This window comes from Trichoderma camerunense (genome assembly GCF_050948025.1).
Source record: "Trichoderma camerunense strain CBS 138272 chromosome Unknown V8C40scaffold_7, whole genome shotgun sequence".
NCBI lineage: Eukaryota > Fungi > Ascomycota > Sordariomycetes > Hypocreales > Hypocreaceae > Trichoderma > Trichoderma camerunense.
The window spans coordinates 1,428,127-1,448,690 of record NW_028145363.1 but is presented as its reverse complement, the minus strand read 5'-3'; the positions used below and the strand labels follow the sequence as shown (position 1 = coordinate 1,448,690).

General features: G+C 45.9%; 6 protein-coding genes across 6 annotated transcripts; 4 read left to right on the top strand and 2 right to left on the bottom strand.

Annotated features, from left to right (window-relative positions):
- Positions 1-586: 586 nt before the first annotated feature.
- V8C40DRAFT_207992 (uncharacterized protein) lies at positions 587-2,076 on the bottom strand. The gene is made up of 2 exons (XM_083212073.1): positions 1,085-2,076; positions 587-1,014 (listed from the first exon to the last, which is right to left on the bottom strand). Exons 1-2 carry the CDS (start codon positions 1,758-1,760, stop codon positions 650-652), a joined length of 1,041 nt encoding a protein of 346 aa, XP_083074427.1. The 5' UTR covers positions 1,761-2,076; the 3' UTR covers positions 587-649.
- Positions 2,077-3,802: 1,726 nt separating this feature from the next.
- On the top strand, positions 3,803-5,425 carry V8C40DRAFT_286827 (MFS general substrate transporter). Its single transcript, XM_083222590.1, has 2 exons — positions 3,803-4,059; positions 4,112-5,425. The coding sequence occupies exons 1-2, from the start codon at positions 3,876-3,878 to the stop codon at positions 5,311-5,313; spliced, it is 1,386 nt and encodes a 461-aa protein (XP_083074426.1). The 5' UTR covers positions 3,803-3,875; the 3' UTR covers positions 5,314-5,425.
- A 1,035-nt stretch (positions 5,426-6,460) lies between these two features.
- Positions 6,461-14,117, bottom strand: V8C40DRAFT_274423 (uncharacterized protein; the record flags this gene model as incomplete). Its single annotated transcript, XM_083220602.1, has 15 exons — positions 6,461-6,579; positions 6,619-6,634; positions 6,668-6,988; positions 7,025-7,041; positions 7,090-7,104; positions 7,138-7,737; positions 7,777-8,174; positions 8,641-8,642; positions 8,891-10,033; positions 10,089-11,714; positions 11,786-12,208; positions 12,286-12,338; positions 12,409-13,099; positions 13,237-13,622; positions 13,709-14,117. The coding sequence occupies 15 exons, from the start codon at positions 14,115-14,117 to the stop codon at positions 6,461-6,463; spliced, it is 6,219 nt and encodes a 2,072-aa protein (XP_083074425.1).
- Positions 14,118-14,685: 568 nt separating this feature from the next.
- On the top strand, positions 14,686-16,182 carry V8C40DRAFT_286824 (alcohol acetyltransferase; the record flags this gene model as incomplete). The annotated part of the gene is made up of 2 exons (XM_083222589.1): positions 14,686-14,725; positions 14,792-16,182. The coding sequence occupies 2 exons, from the start codon at positions 14,686-14,688 to the stop codon at positions 16,180-16,182; spliced, it is 1,431 nt and encodes a 476-aa protein (XP_083074424.1).
- Positions 16,183-16,642: 460 nt separating this feature from the next.
- On the top strand, positions 16,643-17,686 carry V8C40DRAFT_274421 (Alpha/Beta hydrolase protein; the record flags this gene model as incomplete). The annotated part of the gene is made up of 1 exon (XM_083220601.1): positions 16,643-17,686. The coding sequence occupies one exon, from the start codon at positions 16,643-16,645 to the stop codon at positions 17,684-17,686; it is 1,044 nt and encodes a 347-aa protein (XP_083074423.1).
- An 848-nt stretch (positions 17,687-18,534) lies between these two features.
- On the top strand, positions 18,535-20,292 carry V8C40DRAFT_274420 (uncharacterized protein; the record flags this gene model as incomplete). Its single annotated transcript, XM_083220600.1, has 1 exon — positions 18,535-20,292. The coding sequence occupies one exon, from the start codon at positions 18,535-18,537 to the stop codon at positions 20,290-20,292; it is 1,758 nt and encodes a 585-aa protein (XP_083074422.1).
- Positions 20,293-20,564: the final 272 nt, after the last annotated feature.

Sequence of the window (20,564 nt, the reverse complement as noted above, 5' to 3'; positions counted from 1 at the left end):
GTGTTACCAGACCTTTGGTAGTCGAGTCAGGACCCCCGCCCGGATCATCGTGGCCTGACCGAGGTTCATTGAAGCTCCTGACGAGATTCAGTTAATTTTGATAAAATCCCAGTCGCCCCTTTATTCAGTACAGCAAAGGGTAAGTTTATGAGAGATAGTTGAAGTGAATGCGAATCTTCTTGAAAACAAACTGGAACATTTAACGCCTTCTCCTGTAGAACGGTTCAAGATGTGTCTCTCAAATAAGCAAGTAGCCGACTTCCGCCTGATCAGATTCCACCTTACCGGACACGGAGTACATTCTACCGAATATTCCGGCCTCATAAAGTATAGGCTCTGTCACCAAGGCCCCCACAAGCCATTCCGTTAGCTAGGCTCTGAGGCTTAGAGACATTAGGTTACAGCGGATTCCCACTTGGAACATGGCCCACTGTCAACGTGACATAATGGTTTAGCGGTATAAAACATTCCTAGATTGAAAACACGGTAAACGGAGTACAATGGACTAGATTTCAATATACCGAAGATAGAAGAATTCATACAGCTATTAGGTGCAATAATTGAACTGAGAGCATTCTATTCAACTCATTATTTGACCAGCTTTCAAATTCGAGTAAACTTCCCAAGTGAAGTGAACTGATAGCTCTATCTAGGTCTTTTTGATAATGGAGGCTTTCATGATGATAACTTCCTTCTTTTCTGCTGCCACTTCGAACACTTTGCTGTCAGTAGTTTCCAATATATCTAGTGTTCGTATTTGATACTCCTCGCCTCCGTAAACTGGTGACATGGCCCGATATATGATTTCATCGGGGCCTGTGCCCTCTCCGTGAAAATCTCTCCAGTAGTCTAGCAAGTTGATTACATTCAGAGGCCCGTGTACTACGATGCCAGGATGACCCTCAGCATTACGAGTCCAGTCTTCATTGTAATGAATCTTGTGACCGTTGAAGGTCAGTGCAGAGAATCGGAAAAGGCCAACGGGTGACCACGACAGTTTGCGTATCGGAAAAGCTGTAATCAAGGGGTTAGCCGAGCCAAGCGTCGTATAAACCCAGCCTTGACAAAAACATGCTATACTCACCGTTGCTATCATTTACTACATCAAAAATAGATGATGCGGCTAGGATGTTGCCGTCGACGCTCCTCAGCGCTACGCCCTCTCGAGCATTAAAATGTAGCACTGGCCGAAATACCCATGACCGTGTATCAACCAATGCCAGTCCTTGTGATCCATACATCTTTTTTTCTACTTCAACAAGTACCATCTCGCCGGCGGACCTGCTCGTCTTCGCCACCGCACTGATCAGCTTGGTATGCTCTTCCACTTCCTCCCCGACTCTCAGGGGGTTTTCTTTTTCAAACTTCATATGACCACCTGCCCACATTCTCCTTGTAAAAGGGGCGGGTGCATTAAACGTCCGGTCACTCCCGTCAGCACCAAGTTCAGCTTCGAGATCGGCGGGCGTGAAGTAAACAAGGTGGTAAGCAGGGGGTATTGGTGTGCCCGTAGGCACATTCACCCGGCGCGTGTCGTGGCCGTTGAGGACTGGTCGGCCAAGCATTATTGCAAGCTTTTGGACTTGATTCGGGTCGATGTATTGGCTTCGTTTGGTGACTTTGTGCGCAAAGTGCTCTATCAAATGAGACGCTGCTTCGGCAGCTGTTTTGATATACGGAGCTGGGGTCGTTGATACATGACGAATTGTCCGAGAAAACAGCTGCTTTGCGGGCCTCATCCCGTTCTGTAGTCCCCTCATGGCGTCTGTGCTTCGTCGATACCCGGATGATGCGGCAAGTTTACTCTTGGATTGTGAGATACAACAATCATAAACAATAGAACTCTCAGCGTGACCGATACTTGTTGATTTCGCTTCAAGTGCCGAGTCTCTTTATTGTTTCATGCCCAAGACACTCGTATTTGATATTCGATTAAGATTAATTGACACGATCGGCTACTTAGTTTTCTCGAGATGCCGACTCCAGTTGAGATTTACCCCAATTTCAGCCATTCTGTAATAAGCTTACAGCGGCCGACTATCCCACTAACCAACACCAGCTGCTAGCTGCTTAAAGCCCTATTCAATTTTGGCTAATTGCATTTATTTTGTCGTCAAGCGTAAACTACCTGTAAGTTGAAGATTGCTGGCGCTAAATTGCCCAAAATTGTGTAAGCGTTCTTGGTTCATTCAAACAAAGAAAATTACCAGCAAATTTGTTGAATAATCACGAGAACCTATCTCGAAACTTCATCATCCTTGGGTGACACTGATGTTACTCTTCTCACTCCACACTTATAGTAGTATTGCAGAACCGTCGGTCATGTAAAAGGAGGTTGAAACATTGCACAGACCCTCATACCTACTCTATATGGCATTATATTCGCTCGGCTTCAAAGCCGCCGCTTCAAGCCTCTCAGTAACGCCGTCAGCTGGTATGTGCTGTCGTTGAATGCCGAATTAGGGGACAGGATTCCCGCATGTGCATGCGACGAGGGCGGGGATAACGCGGTGAGTGCGTAGCAAGACTCTGATAACTGTACGGAGCTCATGTGGTAACAATGGCATCATGGGCTAGCGACATCTCTGTGCCAGATCGCATGAAGATACCATTTGGGAAAAACTTACGCAGCCCCAGCAAGCGAGTCCTGGTGCAGGCAGATCTAAATTAGCCCTGGGAGTTTGGACCAGTCACCGCTAGATCTAGAACCTTGACATGCGCAAGTAAGCAACAGTAGCTCGGCCAACGACTTGACACACGCGTTAGCTCCCGAAATGCTGGCTGCGGCACAAGGCCTGTCTGTTGTGGGGATTTAAGTGCCTATTCACGGAGTACGGAGTAAGAAACACCACGGCTACGGTACTGCTATAATAAGTTCCAGTGCCTGACATCATCGTCTGCCGGTGTCAAATCTTATTATGCCAGTATTACAAGTACAGGGGCTTCCCACGAGGGAGACGGCATTGTAATTAAGGGGTGTAGCGGGCGCTGGAGAAGATCCAAGCCGCTGGTGCTGCTCTTTAGTGGTCTGTCAAATGGGCATAATTCCATAGGGTCACATACTCTTTTAGAGCGAGGACTGACGCTGAAGCAGCATCCTACAGCTTATTCGACAAAAGCGGTTCAGACGACAGGACGCGGAGCCACCTCGCCGGTAAGTAGTTGCGAGCGGCGCATCGCAGATGCAGCAGATGCTACATGTAACCATGCAAACACGGGTGGAATTAGCCCTGTATTTATAGAACATTGGGTACACATGCATAAAACGCCGTTGTTAGTGAGTCTGGCCACACCCACTTGCAGCGACTCTATTACGAAAGCACATGTAACGTCGAAACAGCAACAACAAACAATATGGTGGTGTTGAGGCAGGGATTTAATCCTCCGATCCCAAGGCTTGATAGACGGAGTTTCCCCGCCCGTAACGAGAGACACAAGACCGATTCCAGTCGCGCGGAGTCACTGCATTTGGAGATTTCCGTCACTGGCCATTTGAGTACAGTACACCCACAATAGGCAATTAGTCGTGTGCCTTGGGAAGCACTTTGCCTGTGAAACCATCGGATTCAGAGATGTTAAGAACAATAGGCTCAAATATTATCACCACTGCAACTCTGGATAGCACTGCGAGTAAAGTAAGAGACAAGTGATATCACTACTCACTTCAATAATAGCGTGGCGCACCACTCCGCATTCACTCATGAGCCAATCTGCGATGTCGGACCGGTGACGGATGTGGCTCTGTAGATCAACTCGGCATTTATTTTGAAGCATTTTGAGTGTTAAATATATTGAAGTGACAGTTTTGTTTTTCGCAAACAATAATTCTTCAATTCATAACTGCTACTACACACTGGCTACCGTAGCATGACAAAATGGCCTACCCTACTGTTCATGAAGAACGTGAATTGAGTCGCGTCCTTGAAAGTACACATCACGACCAAGAAGAAGAGTCTGAAGATCCAATACAAAGGCCGCAAACACTGCCCCCAGCTGACCATGGCCGCGCCGCCTATCTTGCTCTTGCATGTTGCACCATTGCACAAGCTCCAATTTGGGGTATTCCAACCTATGTCTTATCACCATGTTGAATACTGATAGGATATGACAGGATACTCTGTCTCCTTTGGCATCTTTCAAGAGTACTATAGCGATCCCCTGCACGGCATAGATGCTTCTCCCGGGGCCATCGCCACTGTGGGGTCTATGCAAATGGGCATCATGTATCTCATGATGCCTGTCATATTCATGATACTGAACAAATATCCACATCTCCGGCGCTGGTGCGGCCCTGCCGGGCTTTTGATCACAATGGCAAGCTTGTCTGCTTCTGCTTTCGTGAGTACCATCGTGGGTTTAATCGCCACTCAAGGCGCACTCTACTCAATTGGATGTGGGCTTCTCTTCAGCCCCATCTCTTTGTATATGGACGAGTGGTTCATTCAGCGAAAGGGACTCGCCTACGGAATCATGTGGTCGGGCAAATCATCAGTCGGGGTGGCCATGCCTTTCGTCTTCAGCAGCTTGCTACGCCGCTTTGGTCTTCGTGCAACCATTCTTTCGTGGACTATAACTTCTGCGATTATGATATTACCGACGCTCTTCTTTCTCTGGCCCCGTATTCCACTGTCTACTACATCTCGCTCCCGACCTCTCTCGTTTGCGTTTCTCCGCCATACTTCATTTTGGATGATGCAAATTGGAATCATCATTCAATCACTCGGCTATCTCATGCCGAGCACGTATCTGGCCAGTTACGCCTCCGCCATTGGTCTCTCTTCTGTAACGGGCCCCATTCTACTTGCATTATTTTCTACGGCATCAGTGCCTGGATCACTGGTTCATGGCTGGTTGGGAGATAAGCTTTCAGCGACCAAAGTGATCCTTCTTTCATCCTTTGGAAGCGCCGTCCCTGTTTTTCTTCTCTGGGGACTTGGCCATCAAATTAGTACCATGGTTGTTTTCGTCGTCCTTTATGGCTTCTTTGCTGGAGGGTTTAGTTCGACCTGGTCTAGTATGTTGCACGAGATCAAGCGAGATGATGGAGCTGCAGAATCCTCCCTTATCTTCGGTCTTCTTTTGGGAGGTCGGGGACTCGGATATATCCTTGGTGGGCCAATCAGCGGCTCACTTTTGTCTATAAAGGGGGCTATTGCAGAGGAACCCTTGGGTTATGCTACCAAGTACGGTCCCATGATTCTCTGCACCGGTATTACTGCCGTCATGGGAGCCTGGGCTCCTTTGTGGAAGGGCGCGAGGATCGTGAGTAAAGAGGGACTTACAACTTGCTCCCATTTATTCACTACAGACTGAAGGGTAAGAGGACTATGCAATTTCATCGCAAGCCAACATGCGCAATAGTACCGCTGGCTTCATAGGCTGTTAAAAAGGTAAAGGCATTAGTCGTCCACAGAGTTGGCTAGTTCATTATTGTGACAAGGTTTCTTCTTCTTTTTTGCTGCTTTCTCGTCTATCTCGACACACGCCCAAGCATCTGACTCGGGTAGATTAAGGCGGTTGCTACTTATAAGTGCTATTAACTACGGAAGCCCTTCTTAGGGCTTTGCAAAAAAGACATCGTTCGTTCACTGTACCTCCGGATCTCAGCTCCATCAACAGGGTGGCTTGAACAACAGATTCTAGAGCTGTTATATCTGTATTGAACGTCATTCACTTTATAGATATCTAATTTTATCCTACATTTAACTGACTTCGTGGCTGACATTGCTCTGTAAAGGAGCAAGTGCGTAAAGTCCGACTTGCGTGATGGACAAAAGTTGACGCGCGTCCACTAGCAACTCATTCCGGTTGGTTTGCACACCATGACAGACACGGTTATATCTCCTAGCTATCGATAAAGCAGCCTACCCAGCCTTCAGGGAATTTGATAACTTCCTGCAAACTGATAACACTAATGCATTAACATGGGGGAAGGTGGATCTAAGAGCTAGATTTGCTGTTGGTTGAGTTCCCTGAGTTTATTATTCTCCGTACGGCTCCGTGCTGGGGCAAGGGTAGTGTGGGGAAGATACCTCCAATTTATTCAACCAATGCCGACAAATGGGAAACAGTAACAGTTGCTGTAACTACAAATGCCTTCTTAAAAGTGCTAAAAAAGCCATAGAGGAAGTTCAGTGGTCTTTGTCAATTACAGAGGCGACAATGTGGGCAGCTGAATCATTTTCTTGTAGTCGAAGAATATTTAGGAAAATTCCTTCGATACAAGAGAGATTGTTGAGTCTTATCTCAAGAATAACACGTGTGATAAGCTCACTCGTATTTCAGCATTACCCTATTAATTATTCGTGAACGTGTCAAGTAAGGGCATGTTGATATTATGGCTTTCGACTTCTTACTGACATGTTGGCCACACCTTAACGGCAAATCAACTGAACCAACTAGAACTCGTTACACTTATCTACCTGGCTAACAATATTCTCATAATAAATACTCCTTCTTACTACTTATACGATCTACCCTGATTTATGTTAACCACATTGATGTTTCGCCACATGACAACCGCCATGAAGCCGCCTGCCCACACTGCCATTGCTATAGCCAACAGTTTCCCTTGGGTATCTTCGTAAGCGTGCTGAATGGCGATGCGTGTCTCAGAACCAATGGGATATGAGAGCTGAGTAGATAGATCCGCATAAATTTTGGCCACATTTGGAAGCTCTTCTATCGGAACAAACTCCATTAGCTTCCCGCGGAAGATGTTCTGCCAAACTGTTGATGCAATGGTTAGACCAATTGCTCCTCCAATATTACCAAATAACCCTAACACAGCCAGACAAACAGCAGCATCATGATTAGGGGCAGCAGCCAGAATTGCAACTTCATCACAAACCATGATGACGCCAGCAGCGACGGAAATGAAAATCTGAGACACAACTATGTATCCAACTCCACTTTCAGTATTTCCATAAAATGACATTGATATTAAACCCAGAAGACTCAATGGAACCCCTACATAGAGGCACACTGGCTTGAAATACCCAGTCAGGTGAATTAGGGCACCAACGGCGATGCTGCACAAGACTGAAAAGACGGTATATAACTGCACCACATAGCTTGCGTTTTCGATACTGAGGTTGTTCACAACTTGGAGATACGAGCTGAAGAAGCTATTCCAACACCAGAAGCTAATAAACAAAGCGGAGGATAGAATGCAAGCGCCCAACGCGGTGCGATCAAGAAAAATTGAATAGGACACGAAGGTGATAGTCGCATAATATCTCTCCCATACCACAAACAAGCTGATGAAGAGACTTCCGGTAATTGACAATGCAATAGCATACATCGAATTCCAGTCTTGTAGTGCGTAGAGGTTGAGTGATACAAGAAGTAGTGCAACACCTGTTGATAAGAGAATAAGGCCAATAGCATCGAATTGTCGAAAATAGTGGAGAAATGTTCGTAGGAGACTACGACCACTATCACTCTCACTCTCACTCCTTTGAGTCATGCCCATTGTCTTGATATTGAGATGACTCAACAGAAGGAAGAAAAGTGGGAGAGTGATAGACGGCACGAGAATCGAAAACAAGCCAAATGCCCAACGCCAGCCTGGACCGTTCATAAATCTTGATGATATGGGCCCGGAAAGCCAAGATGTAATAAGATTCGGGGAGCTGACTATGGCTTGTACCAGGCCCCTATTGCGCATTGAAGAAGTGTCGGCAACAAATACAGTCAGGCTATAGAGAATGCCGTTGTTTCCAATAGTCTGGAAGACTTGAGCAGTGGCATAGCCTTGGATGCTGTTGCAAGTACTCATCATAGCGAGGCCACTCGTAGCGATAATGATGCAGAAAAGAAGTCCGTGAGCCCGGCCAAAAATATCAAGAATTTTGGCGAGAGTAAGGTTGGTGACACCACCAATCACACTGCTTAAGATACCGACAGCAGGCGTAAAAGAATGCTGGGCAAAAGTGGAAGTGACGTAAGGTATTAGAATTCCGGTGGTAGCTGATAGAATCCCTTCGACGAAATAGGTGAGCCAAATAACAACGTAGGCGAGCACCAGAGCACTCGTATTCCATGGCACAGTTACAGCTTCGAAATCCGCAATATCCGAATCAATATCAGAAGGAATGGAAGATTCGTCATCATTATCAACGACGAGACCATCGTGATTGTAGTGGGAACCAGTATTGTTGAGGAGATTCACACTTTCGTCATCGAAAAGAACAGTTTGAGGTAGATGGCTGATCGGAGTAGGAGGCGATGGCACCATGACTTGTCAAGAAAGTTGGAAGTTTCAGCAAGATTATGCCAGTTCAGAGATAGTCAAATTACAAAGAGAGTGTGAATAGAAACTATGTTTGGCATTCAAAATTTTGGCTCAATTTTGATGAGCTGATATCGCAGGACAGCCGCCAAGTCTTCTGCCCTAAGGAATGACCGACCCATTGCAGGAAAATTGGCGCATAACGACAGCATGGCACTTCTTGACTAGGGCTAATAATCCTTGTAGAGCAAGTTTACAAAAGAACTTGCTCATATGACAATTATCATTCATAGCGAGCCCTGGTAGCCTATGATAACTTGCTCAGTATGCAAGGGTACGGAGAGGATTCTCTATACAGATCCAGAAACGGAAGACCATCTTTCGTGGTGAACAGTAGAATTTCGCACTGCTATATGATTAAGCAAGATGAGTGATTTGACAAAAGACCTGAAAACTCATGGCTTCATCAAACCTGTATACATTGTCCTTTGTAGCTATGTAGTCCGCCGCTGTATACGAATACGCCAAATGGCCAGAGTTCTCAACTTTGGTGTTTCAAATGCTTAATTAAGACATATAATTCCAGTCATAAGATCAAAATCCATCTCATTGTGTTACCCGCATGAACAATGCGTAAATTTAATGGCTGGAACCTACAAGAGTTGCATATTTCGTAAACTCCTCATCGTTCATTAACATCTCCAGTTCCTCAGGGTGTGTACCCATGACCAGTTCCACGCCTCCATCTTGTTTCATTGGAAAGATGACCAAGAATCTGAATCGCCCATTTCCGCGCTCAAGTTGTGGCCGCATAGACTCTGGGGAGCCTCCATTGGCGAAGAATTGGTCTCCAAAGCAGATCTCACTAGTCTGGAATAGCATCATGTTGGAGATCATGGCGTGCATATGTTCAAGACCCATATTGGCAGTTGAGAACCTTGTATGGTCTGGAAGCCATTGCAAAATTGAAAATGCATCATGAAGAATCGAGGGTGTAATGCTCTTAGCAGATTGACGAAGCAGATACGCAACGTCTCCTATACTGGTCTTTGGAGAACAGAGTGTCTCGACTGACATACTGGACCGATTCAAGATGAGTAAGCTGCCCATGTATGTCGAAGGCAACAGAGAGGAAAAATAAGGGCGACCATCAGTAGGTAACTCGAGTATGGAGATGTCGTCAGGCCCAAAGGTCTCTTTGCGGATTTCTGTAGCCACGCCATACCGCGCCTTGATGGCGCTGCGCCAGAAGAACGCTTGCACAATATCGCTAATAGAACATGTCACCCCCTTAACCTTGGCATCAGGGAGGCTGTCCTGTTTCAACTTTTCCAACTTTTCGGGTGGAATTAAAAATAAAGTTGTTTTCAAGGTTCTTTCAGCGCGAGGTAATGGCCAAATAGGATGGAGAGTGAAGTTGAGCTGCGGCGAGAGAACTGTTTCTTTTGAACCATGCGTGGGGAGGAGATTGTCGTCTTTGCCCATTTTCGCCGTCTCCTCTGTAGCCAAGATACCAGTGTGGCTTTTATCATCGTCTGGGGGGAAGAATGGTAGATACCTCCATGTAGATGGGTCGATTTCATGAAGTGGTCGATCCCAACCCTCTTGCTGATGAATAATCTCCGGCAAGCTGTGATTGAAGCTTTCGGGGTCATACCATTGACATGTTGCTGCCTCGTTGCCTTGCAAATATCTGCAGTTTTCGGCCCAAGCTTTGATAGCAATCATGGCTCCAACACCATCGAGACAGCAATGATTCAAGTCAACTGCTAGAATACATCCGCCAGAGACAAAGTTGGCCTGGCCAACAAAAATATCGGCGGGCATCTTCGGGAATGGATCGTCTTCGTAAGACAAGGCCGTCTTTAAAAGCAGACGGTGGGAAGCCCGCATCTCGGAGCTCGTCGAATGATGGGAGAATATTAGAGAGATCTTTGTAGACTAGACGGTTTCGTACAGAAGCTGCCATGGAGTCAGGCGGGATAGTAACACAAAGATTTCCTCTAGTATAGCCAATCTCTTGCTCAGAGGAATTCATAATCTTGCCACTCAGGGCTGGGATTAAGTCGAATGTACGATTGAGGCCTTCTTGTAAGTTGGCAAAGACTTGGTCGTACCTAACACCTTTATGTAGGGAGAAATAGAAGACCAAGCCCATGCCGTGGTTAGGATTGACATAGTCGAAGGCATTCAGTCGAAATGATTGCCGCGCCTTGTGTTTGGCAATGGTATCTTTCAACTGGGCCACATCACTTTCCGTAGTCTTTTCAAATCTATTTGCTTCGATTGCACTCTTCTCTTCGGCTACTAGACGTAAGATAGCTGAGGCAAGATTGGCAATACTTGGATTGGCATAGACGTGACGAGGAGCAATCTGTTCACCTAAGCCTGAAGCTGCTCGGATCGCCCTGATAGCCGCAAAAACGCCCAGAGAGTCCAGCCCAAGATCAAATAAGTTCGTATCTGGGGATGCTGTTCGGGCTGTGGGGAGTGAAGACGCGAGAATTTCACGAATGCCGCTCTGAACTGACTCAACCGAGTCCATATCGAAAGGGAAGCCATAGCAAATATCGTCGTTACGAGAGCTGTAAAAGCGCTCAATATAGTCTGCGTAGAGCGCTAGTGTAGCAGATCTCTTTACAGTACCCTTATCTGTACGAATAAAAGGCACATTAGGATCTGAAAAGGTGACAAAGTCCCTGAGAAGTTGGTCTTTGTGTCGGGAGATGGAGTTGGCCTTCTTCACGGTTTCCCAAATACTACCGATAAGTTCGTCAGTTTTAATGGAAGGGTCTTTCAACTCGATCAGTAGACCTGCTTGGGGTTTCCCAGTTCCGAAAATAAGGCAACTCTCAATGGCAGGATGTGTGGCGATGAAAGCTTCCGTTTCCAAAGGTGTTATCTTATACCCATTGGACAGGACGACAAGATCATCGCTTCGCCCTTTAAAAGACCACAGATTTGGTTTCGTTGGGTGTCTCACATATAAATCCTTAAAGTTGATTGACTCCTTCTCTGGGAAAGTGTGAAATATGCCTTGGAAGAGAGGCCAATGTTCGTTTCGATGTACCCAATGCTCATAAGTATTCTCCTCGATTTCCTTAAATTCGAAACCGGAGTACGGGTGAAAGCAGAACCAGAACCAATCTTCTCTCGATGTAACGAGGTTTCCAATAAACAGACCCTCCGTGGTGCCCGTTAGGTTCAGTACTCTGATTGTATCATTTACTTTTCCAGCGGTGATGGGGCTGACGGGGCCGCCAGACGCACATATAAATTTGGACCGGCTCAACTTGGAAAGCACTTCGGGTGTTTCTCCCAGCTCGTCCACAAGAGACGGTACCATGCTCCAGATGTCAATCTTGGCACTCTCAGCCAGTGTTTCTACAAGGTTGACGTTGGGAAGAACACCCCTCGGCCCCAAGATGCAGCGCAAGTCGAAAAGGGCAGGCATCAGGATGTCCATGATAATTCCGGCTCCCTGTGATCACTCAGTTAGCGAATGTGGCTTCTCTTTTGCCAAATAATGATAAGGTGAATAAAGTAACATACATGACTCATAGGAAACGATGAATATATAGTATCGCCTGGCTTCCAATCTGATGTCCACGGAAGCAAATCGTCATAGCCTTCAGCGGGGGGTAGCAATCGCACTGCGTCCATAGTACCAATCAAACCGTGAGACCAAGGGATAGGCTTAGGCACTCCCGTTGATCCAGAAGTATGAAGGTAGCAGAAAGGCTCATTGATGGCTTCCTCAAACGTTTTGGTATACGGAAAAGGCTTGACAGTGCCAATGCTCAGCAGCTCGTTGACCTCAGGGAGCTGCAGAAGCTTCATGGGGCGTTTCTCAAGAATGTCATTGACCAAAGAAATTAGTGGCACCTCTGCAGCATTAACCCATATGTTGCAGTTGACTGATTCAAGGACTGCCAACGCCCCCTCTAGGTTATTTTTTGGCGATAGGAACAGTGCCTGCAGGAGCGATTTTGCATCAGTTAGTACAATACTACTAAAGTGTCGAAATGATGATATGTATAATATAAACTTACAGCATATCCAACCTTGACACAGGCGTATGTCAACAAAACGTATCGCAAGTCATCTTGGCGAGTTGTATGGTTAGTACCATTAACTTCCAATAAGCTTTATGGATAATGTAAGGCTTTACTTACGAGGTCCGATATATCCAACTGGCTGAACAGAATCAGGCTTGCCAACCAGGCTATTAAGCCACCAAGCAGTTTTATCAATGGCCTTGCTGAACATGCGAGCAGATATGTGATTAAAATTGAGTGAATCGCCAGACAGTGTTGCCAGAGAGAAAACAATACGTTCCGGCTCAACAACTGCTACCTGGTCTATGATTTGAGGGAGAAGTCTTCTTCCATATGGTACTTCAGCAGGTTCGAAATCTCCCGATAACGGAGCAATTTTAGACCCGTCCTCTGCAACGATGTCCTGGAAGCTTGATGATAAGCTTTGGGGTGAGGAAGTTTCTGAAGCTGAACTTGCGCTGCTGGGCATAATGGCGCGAGGCGAAGACACCGGAGAGTTACTGTGTGAGGCTGCAGGGGGGGAAACTAGAGTAGGCGTGGATGCTTCGCTGAAGTATTCGATGGCGCTTCGTGGCCTAGCTTCTTGGAGGTAGCTTGCTGATGTCTCGTCGATGTTGAGTCCACCATGCTGCAACGGCTTCTCTTTGAAGTAACTAGGCCTACCACCTTCATAAATGAGCTCAAGTCTGTCATCTTTGCTAAATTCAGCCATAGGAGCGCTAATCCACTCTCCATCGGCTAATCTGGCGACGCTGCAATGCCATGGGGTCGTGTAGCCAGTTTTGGTGTTGAGCAAACATATCCAAAGCTTGTTTACACCCACTGATTCGTGGATGGAAAGTCGTAAGTGATTGGGGAAGGCATGTTTGATTGCACGCGCAAATGCTTAATAATGATTAACAGATCGAACAACACTTAGTAGAGAAGGGTGGCTGTTCCGCTTACATCTCCTCGAAGTAACATTTGTTTAGCAAGATATTTGCACTCCCTCTTATATTCATTGGCAGTTCGAGTTACTCCTCGAGGGAATATGTACTTCAAATCAGACTCCAAGAACCTTTTGTATCCGAGGTATGTCAATTTTGTGTCGGGATTTGTGGCAATCTCGTGGTCGATATCCAGGTCGGCCCGGCCGTACTGATTAAGAAGCAATCGGCGGAAGGTGGTACAGTTCGCAACGTAGATGATCTCAGTCATCTTTTCAGGCGCGGGAAAATCGAGTAAGTCCTTCATTCGAGCAAAGTTGATGTAGTTGAACTTCTTTTCGGTAGCCATATTTCGTAGAGCCTCTCCGTAAGCCCACGTATCTTGATCAGATATGCACAACAAGTCTGTGAATATTATGATAAGCAAACAGGTTAACGTTACTTCTAAATATGGGAAGCCCAATCACAGGGTATTGTGGAAGATAACCTACCGTTATATGTAATGCCATCTGATATGATGGTAACTTCAGCACCAGGCGCATATACCTCTTGTATACGCACACACATTGTATTCAGTCTATCCAATGCAAGCTCTTCAGCCTTATCAGGCAAGCTGCCTAGGACCTTGTAAACCTTATTTGCGGATTTGAACGGGAATGCCGGCAAGCATGTCTGTATCCGAGTCTCTGATGCGACGAATTTGTCTATAATCGACATAAAATTACCCGCACCTCTCTCCAAACGTTCTTTTGAATCGTCGAATTTATTAAGAGCATACTCAAAAATGATGTCCAAAATGCGACGAGATACCTCCTGAGCTGTACTGCCTGTTTGAGAAGTGTTGGTCAAGGAGTTGTCGACATTCCGTGCAACATCGTCACTTATTGGCTTTGCCTCCATGATATGTAGATTAGATATGAAGAAAGAAGGTATGGTATCGGTTGTTCAAGAGATGAGGGCCTACAGCACTCGTTGAGCTTGTAGGTGTGCAACTAGATGTGTGCCAGAAATTGAAGCAGCTGATGTCGATATGTATCAGGGATGTAGCAAAGAGCTCATCATTCTTTTACTACTAAATACTCCTTCCCTTGGCATGATCTTTCGAGCACATTTTGCAAGGAAGCCTCCCATGGAGTCTCAAACGATTACGCAACGAAGTCCCAAAACAAGACTCTTCATCCGTACCGCTCCACTGATATCGTAAAGATGGAAATGATGGAGCTGGCGGGCATACTAGGACGGGTCAGCACTAGTAATTATTCAGCTGTTGCCATTTGTCTAGGATTAGAGCATGTTTGAGGCAGAAATCTGCATCTGCATCTGCACGCATAAGTACGCTAGACTGCAAGTCTGCCCAAGCGAATTAGAGTGAGAAGGTTATGTACTTGAATGTTTCCGTATGACTCAAATAATAATTACCTTCACTTCTGAGCAATCTGAATTTCATTTTCAGTGAACCATAAGCAAAATGTCGAGTATGAAGCAACTGAAGAAGTTACGGCCACTAGGTAGTTCAAACGAGATCTAGGACAGTCACGATGATAATATTGCATATCTCTAATCAGTTAGTTTAGGCAAACTCGAGCAAGTATCTGCATGTTGTCACCACCTAGGATATTTTAACAACGTCGGTCTCTCGGCTCACTACCGTCTCCCGAGATCCTCCTCTTTTGCGGTATCCGATCTACGTAAGCTTGTCTACGCAGCGGCCGGAGATGTGATTAGCAAGCATCCTGTATTATTCGCCATACCTGCCAACGAAGATACCCCCAATGCCTACTTTGTTTCTCTTCCCTCAATCGACCTCGGTCAGAGTATCAAATTCCTCATACGTTCCAAGCCTTTAAATATCCTCGACGAAGGAGAAGACGAAGAACTTGATGCCGTCCTAGAAGATCAGCATAACACCAACTTCAAAAATGATTATGGAATAGCGCCATTCTGGCGCCTTATTATTCTTCAAGACACTGAAGAAGATATGAGCTTTACGGCATCATTCATCTATCATCACGCTATTGGCGACGGCTTCTCTGGTCTAGTGTTCCACAATACGTTCCTCGATTCACTAGAGACTGTTTCTTCTTCTCCTATATCTAGTCTCCAGAGTAAGCAGATAATTCTCCCAGATGATGATGTTCAAATAATGCCAGCTCTTGGGGCATTGCACCCTCTGCCGATCAACCCGAATCCGCCTCTTCATTCCGCGACAAATCTCAACGAATGGACTGGCAACTCAATCCGCTGTCCCTGTATATCTCGTTGGATCTCTTTCCATATCTCATCAGGGACTTCCGAATCCTTCTTTCGCAAATGCAAGCAGAAAGGGCTCTCTGTAGCATCCGTCGTGTCGTCTGTCATCGCTACGACGCTATTTAATATTCTTCCACCCAATATTGAAGCCCTGACTTGTATCATTCCAGTTAATCTACGGCCATGGCTTCGATTATCTAGTGAGGCCACTAAGACTGCAATGGGCAGTTACTTTGATGCCACCAGAGTACAGCTCATACGGCCTAGTAAACACTCTGAGAATCCTAGCCCAGCCGACGACATATGGACCTGTGCTCAGCAAGCATCAAAAGGGATCAGGCATTACTTAGATAACGTATCGCCTTCTGGGGAACCTTATACGGCAGTTTCAGTGTTGGAGACTATTCCAGATGTCTCGGCCATCTTCACCTCAATTGTTGGAGAACCTCGCGACGCAGCGTTTGAAGTTACAAACGTGGGGCTTTTCTCGTCTGCTGCTACTTCGGAGAGGAAGGCCAATACTTGTTGGCAAGTAGGAAAAGTTCTACTCAGTCGAAGTTCTTTGGTATCAGGTGCTGCAGTCACTATCAGTATCGCTACTGGAGGAGATGGATCAATGACCGTCGGGTTTAGTTGGCAGGAAGGCGTTGTTGAGGATGGTCTTGTTCGAGAAGTCAGCAGAGAGGTTAACAAATATTTTGAAGATGATAGCTAAGAGAGGTATGGCAAAAACAGGCTGTCACCCATGTGCTAGACTTCAATTTTGACTTTAGCTGCTCATTGAGCGTGCTGGATGCCGCCATCTCAGAGATGTTAAGATTCTAGGGATATTTCTAGTACAGAATAATAGTATTTTATGATAACTGACCAATATTAAAGTATCTACATGTCATTCATTATTCCTTACAACCGGGATTATAGAAACAGAGATCGTTTTCAGCGTGTGAATCAACGAAATCTCATATACAGGGAGCAGCTGGGTTTCCACAATTATATGCTGGCCCGACTATTTAAGCGCTGAACAGAGTACCATATACTAGTTTGTACAAAAGGCGCAGCGTCTTCTGTTTGTGTCTACCTCCTATATGCCCAAAACCAGAGCAGCAGCAAAGACTTTCATTGCTCTTGGAGAAATTCCCCTGGACTTTCGTCAACCACTCTTGAAACTTCTTGAAATGGCTCAACAACTTCGGAGCTATCCATTTCCCTACTCTCAGGCGGCGCAGCTAGATTCTAGGATTCAAATTCCACGACCAGCTATTGATCCCACACTGGCGCCCATCATCGACTCGTTTCTTCTCCCCGAAGAGGTAGACCTCCAACTAATGCGTGGCCTCACTGCCGCTGGTGACGGCAAAGAGAGCATTCACCCTGCAGACACCATTTTAAAAAGCGCAGTGCATATGAAGCATACTGAACATCACGCTCTTGGTCCTAATGGCAATACCGTGACGCTATCTGTTTTCGCGCCGAAGAATCCAACTTCGAATGTTCTGCCAGCTTTATACCACATACATGGAGGAGGAATGATTGCAGGTGATCGCTTTTCTGGCATTGCTGAGCTGTTAGACATCATCAAAGGTATCGAGTGCGTCATTATAACCGTCGAGTACCGCCTTGCTCCAGAGACTCGGGCTCCAGAAGGAGCAGAAGATTGTTACGCTGGGCTCATCTGGGTATCTGAGAACGCGACCATCGTCGGTATTGACCCAGCAAAGATTATTATCTGGGGTGTTTCCGGTGGAGCAGCCCTAGCAGCCGCAACATGCCTGATGGCTAGGGATAGGAAGCTTCCCGCAATTCCCATTAAGGGTCAGATGCTTTTATCTCCCATGCTAGATGATCGCTGCGACACCATCTCAGACCAACAATTTGAATATGGCAGTCCTTGGTGCGGTATTACAAATCGCACGGCATGGGACTATGTTATTGGGGAAGACAGGGGGAGCAACAAAGTATCGCAGTATCAGTCGCCGTCTCGAGCAGAAGACTTGTCAAACCTCCCATGCACTTACATTGACGCGGCGGAGTGCGAAGTATTTCGCGATCCTGCTGTGTCCTTTGCCACCAACATGTGGCGCTGTGGTTCAACTTGCGAATTACACATCTGGCCAGGGGCTTTCCACCTGTTCGACGGAATAGATAACCCTGATGTGCCACTTATTCACGCTGCAGTCTCTGCAAAAAGAACTTGGATGGAAAGAATCTTGTCCTGCTAGAGTAGACTCTCTAGGCAGTAAAGCAACACTACAATTATCATAATTCTATACTAGCTAGTCCTTATGCTTGTGCTTAGGTAGTAATGCCAACATTCCTGGCAGTTTTCAAAGCTCAATAACTCTGTCAATTTTCATTGTACACCTCGAAGACTCGACTTTGGTGAGGCCCCAAGACCGATACATGTCGATACAAAGTGATGATTTATCAAGACGGCTTCGTTTTCTCACTACACCTCGACTACGCTTGGCGTCATTCGCCTACAGCAGGTTTCCATCAGTACCAGCAGGATGAAGAACGCTAAAATTTGATGTCTTGATTGTGCTGCATACCAAGCGCAATGAGCGAGTTAAATTGAGCTAGTTTTATTGGCGAATCCTTCCACAAGCGCTGGATAACACATGCCGAGAGATAAAAAATGCACACTATGCATAATTTAGCTGTAAACAGTCGAGAGGGCGGGCAAGCGAGTTAGATTGAGCAATTTGTCATTGGTGAAGCTGAAGACAGGGATTGGACGCGGTATGCAGGAGACAATATGGAGGCACGTAATACGGAGTTCAATAGAGCGTATCATACTCGTATGAATAATTAATAACTCAAGATAGGAAGTACATAATAGAAATGCCTATTAGTATTAATTTGTTGAAAATTGACATAGGAAGACGGACACTACTGTCATTGGGCTGTTACCTTTTCCGTACACTCACGGGTTGAGGTTCCATGTGTGCATCCCACCATAACAAGTAATACAAAGAAGGTTAATAATTCACTGCTGGTTGGCCTTACTCCTTACACCTCTCTTTTTATAATCTTCATTGCTCATTCATATTCTCCCAACACCCAAGATATGAGTGAAGTGCAAGATCCAACCTCATCGTCCGATGCCAAAGGGGACACCGACGAAAAGCAACACGCATTAGTTCAAAATGTTGACGCCAAATCTCGAAGCGATACAGAGGTAGCTGTGCACCAAGATGCTCAAGCTGGCGTTCAGGGAGTCGAGGCTATTGCCATAGTTTGGTCGAAAACATCTCTTGTCATGATCTACATATTGATATGGATCGTTTATTTTGTTGTATTGATGCAACAAGGCGCCGAAGCAGCCCTCAATCCGTTTGTCACTTCGGCTTTTCAACAACATTCTCTGACTCCTACAGTCGGTATCTTGGCCAGCGTTATCGGAGGGGTGTGCAACCTGACTGTGGCAAAGATACTCGACATCTTCGGGCGACCACAAGGTTATGCTATGTCCCTTGTCATTACGACCATCGGCCTCATTATGATGGCAGCGACGACGAATGTAGAGATGTACGCTGCAGCTCAGGTATTCTGGACTGTTGGCAACAATGCGCTACTCTACACAGTGAACATCTTTGTTGCTGATACGACAAGGTTGCACAACCGTGGTCTTATGACAGCCCTGACATCGTCACCTAATATTATCACTACCTGGCTAGGCGGTCCGATCTCAACTGCTTTCCTCGATGGTCCTGGTTGGCGCTGGTGCTTTGGTGCATTCTCTATCATTGTACCTGTTTTGTGTCTTCCTTTATTTTGCATGTTGATGTTCAACTACGTCAAGGCAAAAAAGCAGGGCATCATTACGAAAACAAAAGCTGAAACAAAGTCATCTTTGCAACAGTTCCTCTATTACTGCCGCGAGTTTGACGCTATTGGCCTCCTTTTATTAACAGCTGGCCTGGCCCTCTTCCTTTTACCGTTTAATTTATATGCCCTGCAGCCCTTGGGGTGGCGATCGCCGCTAATCATCTGCTTGCTGGTTTTTGGGTTTCTTTTAACCGTCGCATTCGCGTTGTGGGAGAGATTCTTCGCGCCTGTTACTTTTATCCCTTACTCGCTGCTCCTTGATCGGAACATGATTGGCGCGTGTATGCTCGGCATGGTCCTCTTCATCAGCTTCTTTTGCTGGAATAGCTTTTTCAGCTCTTTTCTCCAAGTCGTTAACGACCTGAATGTCACCGAAGCGAGCTATGTCGTCCAAATTTATGGCCTGGGCAGCAGCCTATTCTCAATTGCCACAGGTGTGGTTATTCGATATACGGGTCGGTTCAAAGCGATTACTCTTTACGGCGCTATACCATTATACACTCTCTTTATGGGCCTTATGATTTATTTCCGGCGGCCAGACATGAATGTTGGTTATATCATTATGTGCCAAATATTCATCTCTCTAGCTGCCGGAGTCGTTATCATTACATCGCAGATGGCCGCGATGACTGCCGCATCACACCAGTATATTGCAGTTGTCATGGCCATCTTGTCCATGTTCTCTTCTATTGGCGGCGCTATTGGCCTTACAATTGCCGGTGCTATTTGGCAAGCTGTTTTCCCTATCAAGCTTGCTGAGTACCTCCCGCCTGATGAGCAACCCAATCTTATAAGTATATATAGCATGTTAGAAGTACAGTTGAGTTATCCGGTCGGTACGCCCACTAGGATTGCTATCCAACGTGCTTACGGGGATGCACAATTAATGATGCTGGTGGCTGGCACGGCAATCTGGGCTGTTGGATTTGTTGGAGTTGCTCTTTGGAGGAATAACAACATTAAGAATATCCAACAAGTGATAGGCCAAGTAATTTGAGTACATATAGACTTTACTCCTAATAAGATGTATGTTTATTGACGCTTTAAGGCGTCTGTAATCTTTTCTACCACTTAATTTGAACTGAGGCCTGTAAATTCCACATTACCATACCTGACTAACTACAGCTATCGCAGACCGTCACTGGGCGTCTTCGCATCTATTATTTTCTTTCCCATCAAATCGGCTACCATCTAAGCGTTAAGATCTGATGTTGTTCTCAGGCTCACGAGCTCATAATATGACCATCCACATATACATATCATGTTTCA

Coding starts and splice junctions, on each gene's coding strand:
- V8C40DRAFT_207992 (XM_083212073.1), bottom strand. CDS start 1,760: ATGAGGGGACTACAGAACGGGATGAGGCCCGCAAAGCAGCTGTTTTCT. Junction 1,015..1,084: donor TGTAGTAAATGATAGCAACG/GTGAGTATAGCA, acceptor CCTTGATTACAG/CTTTTCCGATACGCAAACTG.
- V8C40DRAFT_286827 (XM_083222590.1), top strand. CDS start 3,876: ATGGCCTACCCTACTGTTCATGAAGAACGTGAATTGAGTCGCGTCCTT. Junction 4,060..4,111: donor TGCACAAGCTCCAATTTGGG/GTATTCCAACCT, acceptor AGGATATGACAG/GATACTCTGTCTCCTTTGGC.